General features: G+C 37.9%; 1 protein-coding gene across 1 annotated transcript; it reads left to right on the forward strand.

The window, feature by feature from the left end:
- Positions 1 to 1,829: 1,829 nt before the first annotated feature.
- On the forward strand, positions 1,830 to 7,171 carry LOC115224698 (thromboxane-A synthase). Its single transcript, XM_029795554.2, has 3 exons — positions 1,830 to 1,999; positions 3,992 to 4,154; positions 7,019 to 7,171. The coding sequence occupies exons 1-3, from the start codon at positions 1,839 to 1,841 to the stop codon at positions 7,100 to 7,102; spliced, it is 408 nt and encodes a 135-aa protein (XP_029651414.2). The 5' UTR covers positions 1,830 to 1,838; the 3' UTR covers positions 7,103 to 7,171.
- Positions 7,172 to 7,650: the final 479 nt, after the last annotated feature.

Raw genomic sequence — 7,650 nt, forward strand, 5'->3', positions numbered from 1 at the left:
TAACTTCCCCGCAATGCATACATTTTTGCATATGTTTATTTACGTATATGTGTTTGTGTAGGAATGAGTGAGTGCTTGGATGTGCACGTGTATGTGTATTTGTACACGCATTTATATTTGTCTTTGTATGTGTGGGTACACATACTCTTCATTGATGGTGTGGTCCTTTTGAAGATAGTAAACACAACGCCTTTTGCATGACAGAAAAACTGGGCCCATGACGACCTCCTTTTGAAGCAGATGAGAAAGGGTGTTTTCACTGTATGGATCGTCGCTTTGTCTTTGACACAAAGTTATGAACCCTACCCTCATCCAAGAGTTAGAAACGTTCAAGGAAACCAGCTGGATCTGCTTCAAACAATATCAGAATAACCCATGTGTGATCAGCCTGGTGAGCTTTTGAACAGGTTTCACAAGACATAGCAGCTACCGAGCAAAATATTTTCAAATCTGTCATGGGATATGTTAACAGTATTGGCCATTTGCTTCATAGTCCATCGCCTGTCACTCATCACCATGTGGGGAATACCATCAATATTTCCCCTCCTAAATTCAGTTGGCAATTTTTGCCCCGTTGATAAAGCTGGATCGTCATCGTCTAATGCTGCAACCATGTCAGCATGAATGTACTTGGGGGCTAAACCTTTTTTCTGCAGGTTCTTGTGAACACTGTGAAACCAAATTTTGTCTGTCGCTACTAGTTACATTTGAAGTCTTCTTTGAAGAGCCAGATGCCAGTTTACCTGGAATGAAGAAAGGATGCAATTATTTGTAAGAAGGATAAGATAAAGATCATTTTCGAGTCATTCAGACATATATGGCCGGTTTTCATGGTGTATGTATTCTGCACCTGGATCGGACGACAGCCCGTCGAAGGATTACTCATTTTAGCCAGCTGAACGGACTGGAGCAACGTGAAAAGGAGTGTTCTGCTTAAAACATAATGCATTGCCTATTCAGGAATCGAAACCACAATCTTACAATTATAAGCACTAAGCCACATGCCTCCACGAGTTGAAATTAAAGCATGCAACATTTCACAGCTCTAGTATCACTCCTTCATTGTCAGCCTATGAGCTTTTCACCCTACCCTCGTATAATACATACGCAATTATGTATTTATACCCCACACCCACTCTTAGTTCTCCTGTCCCCACTCACATAGTACCCTGTGGTGCCACCTGGATTACTCATCATCAAAATCTCTCTCTACCTCCTACTCATCATTCTCGCCCTCTCTTCTGCATGTGTGTAGCCATGTAACTTGTCTACTACAACAACTTGCTCTGTTCTCACCTCCTCTCATATTTTAATCCGTCTTCTAGTATATATTTCTTTACTACCCATAAGGGGCTAAACACAGAGGGGACAAACAAGGGCAGACAAAGGGATTAAGGCGATTACATCGACTCAGTGCGAAACTGGTACGTTATTTATCGACTCAGAATTTGAACTCAGAACGTAACGACAGACGAAATACCGCTAAGCATTTCGCCCGGCACGCTAACGTTTCTGCCACCTCGCCGTCTCTCCGTTTTCTAGTATAGAGCCGTCCAAACCCTCGAGGTGTATACTTTTTTCAGCTGCATGAAAACCTCAATGTTATTATAACACCCTTTTTATATACATACACACACACACATATATATATTGATATATTGATATACATATACGTGTATATATATATATATATATATATATATATATATATATATATATATATATATATACATATATATTTACTCTGCTATGTATTGAGTACCTTATTTACTGTGGTTAATCCCGACTCAACCCGGGACCTACATATATATATATATATATATTTGCTCATTTGCTTTATGTTTATAAACTGCTGTTTCAGCGTGGAACGTCAGTGCAATAAGGCGTGCACTATAAAAGGTGTGAACATTCCTGAAAACCTGACTGTCAGAATCGCTGTGGATGCTCTACATTACAATCCAAAATACTGGCCAGAACCAGAAAAATTCATTCCAGAAAGGTTAGCAATATAAATTATGCTTTCATTCATAGACTGCTGCAGATGTGTTCATGAGATTTAGAGATTCTATTCACAAACACCAGTTTTGTGTTTTATCGTCTGATCTACGTTTATATCACATCCTCATCTTACAAAATATTGATCTCAAATTTTGACACAAGACCAACAAGTTCCAGGAAAGGCCTAAGTCAATTGCATTGACCCCACTCCTCAACTAATATGTATTTTAGCGACCACAAAAAGATGAAAGTGGAATTTGAACTCAAAAAGGGTATAGAGAAAGGGCAGGTGGGATTGTGAAGCGAAGGGACTTATTGCATAAAAAAATGCTCAAAACACATACAAACAAGGCCATAGACAAACCAGGCTATACACACACATACAAATACACCCCTATATGTGTGTGTGTGTGTGTATTATGTGTCTGTGTGTGTGTGTTTACACACATACACGCATATACAGAGAAGCATATATTCACTAGCTCTCCTGCTTTTAGACTATTCAATTGATAGTACGAAAATAATTGCATAAGGATAAACATGTGTACACACACACATATATAGAGAATTTCCTTTCTTTACACAAACACAACACACACACACGTCCCAGCGCGCAAATGTACTTATGCAAGCCAGTAACAGCTTGTACACACGCAGCTACTTAAGTAAACTTATACACATATAGACATGCACACGCACACAAACACACACACACAAACACACACACACAAACACACACACACAAACACACACACACAAACACACACACACACACACACCTGTGTATGTGGGAAAGTGTACATTTAAACAAACACCCACATATATATTCACTCATATCCATGCGCATAAATGCACACATGAATATACATACATAGGCGCAGGAGTGGTTGTGTGGTAAGTAGCTTGCTTACCAACCACATGGCTCCGGGTTCAGTCCCACTGCGTGGCATCTTGGGCAAGTGTCTTCTGCTATAGCCTCGGGCCGACCAAAGCCTTGTGAGTGGATATGGTAGACGGAAACTGAAAGAAGCCCGTCGTATGTATGTATATATATATGTGTGCGTGCATGTTTGTGTGTCTGTGTTTGTCCCCCTAGCATTGCTTGAAATCGATGCTGGTGTGTTTACGTCGCCGTTACTTAGCGGTTCGGCAAAAGAAACCGATAGAATAATTACTGGGCTTACAAAGAATAAGTCCCGGGGTCGATTTGCTCGACTAAAGGCGGTGCTCCAGCATGGCCGCAGTCAAATGACTGAAACAAGTAAAAGGGATAAAAGAGTAAAAGAGAATATATGTACTTATAAGTTCACATACATTTAAGTTCATTCGTAATTCCACTCAATTTTTTATGTATTCATAATCTCAAATGTACATGTATACGTGTACCTTAAATAAATAGAGCAGCTGCATATTCTGATGTAACCACAAAGACAGCTAGGTATTCAGAGGTAGCAGGAAGGGATAGACCACTATACCTTAGTGCCTGATGGAGAAAAAAGAAACTATATGTGTGTACAAGCGCCTGATATCCCGGTTACTGAGTGGCAAATCTACATTCAGTAAAGTTTTATGAAATTTATGATTGCAGCTTATAATCAGTTATTGTGCTTATTAAACCTATTCAGAAATGGGAGTGTTCCTGTAAAAAAATAATTTGCAACCCTTTTCTTTGTATCATAAAGAAAGACAGTTCATATAATCAATCAGGAAATTGACTAACTAATATTGTTATTTGTCAAATTAGTGTCGCCAATGAAGTGTTATGCTCTTTCCTCCTATATTTTAGAGAATTAATGATTTATCAGTCTTGTCTTATGTTTGTTCGCCGTAGCACCCACAAAGAGTTAAATATTATCGTTATGTAGTACATGTGCGTATGGATGCCAGTAAAATGAAGTGGCTAACGTTAAGAAGCTTTTGACCAGAGGAGATCCCTATCTAAACAACATCAACAATATATGGCTATTTATTCAAGTACTTTTGTCATTTACAGATTTAGCGAAGAAGCAAAGTCTAAACAAGTGCCGTTCACCTACTTACCATTTGGTGCAGGACCAAGAATGTGTCTTGGAACGAGACTGGCCAAGCTGGAGTTCAAGATAGCAGCTGTTGAAATGATTCGAAATTTCAAAATTCTTCGAACTGAAAAAACCGAAGTAAGTTCTATTGTTTCTTTTGTAAACTTTGAAATATATATCAAATTTATGGGTATATATTTTAAATACGTATATATATATTCTTTTTCTTGCTTTTATTTTGTAACGAGGTAATTTCCTCTCAAGCTGTTTAGTCTGAAACATAGGTTCAATTCCCAGTCGAGACTTTATCTTTTATACTTTTATCTTTTACTTGTTCCTGTCATTGGACAGTGGCCATGCTAGAGCACCACATGGAAGGATTTCCTTAAATAAATCAACTTCAGCACTTATTTCAATATCTGGCTTTCATTCTATCGGTCTCTTTTACTACTCGACAATGATACTTTTACTACTCTACGGGAACGTAAACAAACCAACACCGGTCATCAAGCATTGATGCGGTAACAAACGAAAGTGTAACACGCACACATCTATGCGACCTCGTGTGTACCGTTGGCGATTTTTTTCCTCTGTCTTCCCTTCTCTGGATCTTTCCTTCTCCTATGTTTCCGACGAAGAGCGTCCAATAATACTATATTTGTTTGTTCCACGTCCTTGCGTTGTTGTGTTTTTTGTACTTTCTTGTTTGGATTAACTATATATATATATATATATATATATACACACAAATATATACGACGGACTTCCACATGGTTTCCGTCTATCAAATTCACGCACAAAGAATTAGTCGGTCCAGGACAGTAGTACAAATTGTCTGTCCAGTTTAGAATGTAGTGGGACTGAACCCGAAGCCCCGTGTTTACAAAGCCAGCTTCATAACCACGTAGTCATACCCACATCCTGTACATTTTTAACCTAAAGAAAATCTTGTTATTAATCTCTGTAGTTGCAACCATATCTGCATGGTTTCAAATTCAATTTCCCTGGAAGGAATGCCTTGAACAGGGGTCACTTGTGTCGCAGTTTTTGTAAAACTGGTCTTGTATTGAAGTGGTCGTCATCATCGGTTGTCTTTAATACCACCATCATATTGCCTGGAGTTACCGTTAGTGAGCGAAGAACCAGATCCTTAAAGAAAAACACTGGGGTCGATTTCTTCAGCTAAACTCTTCAAGGTGGTGCTTCAGCATGATCGCAGTCCTGTGCCTACACCAACTAAAAGGATTTGTGTGTGTGTTTGTATATGTATATGTATATGTGTATGTGTGTGTTTGTGCGTTTGTGTTTGTGCGCGCGTGTGTGTGAGTGTGTGTGTGTGAACAGGTCGCGGTCTCAAAGCGCCGAAAATATTTTGACAAATCAAATTTAAATGTGGAAGTGAATCTAACGGTTTTGTGTGATTCTTAAATGGCTTATAAACACCTTCCATGCTGCAATTGTTTTCGTTCCAGCACACGATCTCAGATCAGGTTACTTGCTATGCGAGTACATCTCTGTATATATATATATATATATATATATATATTATATATATATATATATAATATATATATATATAATATATATATATATATGTATAATAGAAATATTAAAATTACTAAGTCTCTCTAAAAGAGAACAACGGCAGCGTTCCCGGAAAATAATAGTTATCGCCATACTAATATGGCATTCTAAACATGGTTGCAACTACAGAGATTAATAACAAGATTTTCTTTAGGTAAAAAATGTACAGGATGTGGGTATGACTACGTGGTTATGAAGCTGGCTTTGTAAACACGGGGCTTCGGGTTCAGTCCCACTACATTCTAAACTGGACAGACAATTTGAACAGAGATTGCCGTTGTTCTCTTTTAGAGAGACTTAGTAATTTTAATATTTCTATTATTGAAAACAAGTGGATGTATTCCACCGAAGCTAGGTAAATAAAACCTTTGAACAGAGATTGTCAGAAGCGACACCTACTGGTCTGGCTACGCTGCATTGAAAAGGGGCAATACCCCGAAACGCGTCTGTAGCTGCCGGCCAAGTAGTGTGGAGCGACTGACCTCCCTTGTTCAAAGGTATATGGATACAGTTTGTGTATCAAATAGCTAACTTAAGGCGATGGCCTCATGGAGCTAATAAGCGGTCAGCTTTATTCTTATTTTTATAAGAATGCCATATTAGTATGGCGATAACTATTATTTTCCGGGAACGCTGCCGTTGTTCTCTTTTAGAGAGACTTAGTAATTTTAATATTTCTATTATTGAAAACAAGTGGATGTATTCCACCGAAGCTAGGTAAATAAAACCTTTGAACAGAGATTGTCAGAAGCGACACCTACTGGTCTGGCTACGCTGCATTGAAAAGGGGCAATACCCCGAAACGCGTCTGTAGCTGCCGGCCAAGTAGTGTGGAGCGACTGACCTCCCTTGTTCAAAGGTTATATGGATACAGTTTGTGTATCAAATAGCTAACTTAAGGCGATGGCCTCATGGAGCTAATAAGCGGTCAGCTTTATTCTTATTTTTATAAGAATGCCATATTAGTATGGCGATAACTATTATTTTCCGGGAACGCTGCCGTTGTTCTCTTTTAGAGAGACTTAGTAATTTTAATATTTCTATTATTGAAAACAAGTGGATGTATTCCACCGAAGCTAGGTAAATAAAACCTTTGAACAGAGATTGTCAGAAGCGACACCTACTGGTCTGGCTACGCTGCATTGAAAAGGGGCAATACCCCGAAACGCGTCTGTAGCTGCCGGCCAAGTAGTGTGGAGCGACTGACCTCCCTTGTTCAAAGGTTATATGGATACAGTTTGTGTATCAAATAGCTAACTTAAGGCGATGGCCTCATGGAGCTAATAAGCGGTCAGCTTTATTCTTATTTTTATAAGAATGTCATATTAGTACGGCGATAACTATTATATATATGTAAGTATATGTATATTTGTATGCTTGTCATATGATTAAATAACATACATATGTCTCTCTTCCAGGACCCTCTTGCATTAGACGACAGTGTCTTTCTGGCTGCCAAAAACGGAGTTTGGGTGAAGTTTGAACGAAGATTAAAAAAATAACGTGTAGTACTGCACAAATAAATAAATCTTTTGTAAAATTATATACGATGTAATCATTGATTGCAAAAGCAACGTAAAATATAAAAATAATAAGCGTCATTATAAAACTGGAAAATGTAAAGATAATATTTTGAATAACGTTTCCTTTTCTTCGAACAATAAATTTTTGTTGGTATATATTTTATTGATCATTAAAAACAAATCTCGTATAGACTTTATCAGAGAGCAACGGTTCTACTGTTGACATTACAAATGTGAATAAATTTCTATTTTTAATAGTAACTGTTAATGATTTTGTTTCAATCCTTTTACTATTTTCATTTTGTCTTTCTTACATTTAACACCTGACACATTGTTACTTCTCATCTTTTCTCTCTCTCTCTCTCACGCACGCGCATGCACACATTTATTTTCTCCTCTCTCTCTCTCCACCCCTCCCCCTCTCTCCTCAGGAAAAACAAAAGATTAACGGATAAGATGAGATGGTTTTTCTTTACAGAAATTGTTGTAATGAGAAATGTTACAAACTTTTAAGGTTCCTAAGATTT

This window comes from Octopus sinensis, linkage group LG26 (genome assembly GCF_006345805.1).
Source record: "Octopus sinensis linkage group LG26, ASM634580v1, whole genome shotgun sequence".
NCBI lineage: Eukaryota > Metazoa > Mollusca > Cephalopoda > Octopoda > Octopodidae > Octopus > Octopus sinensis.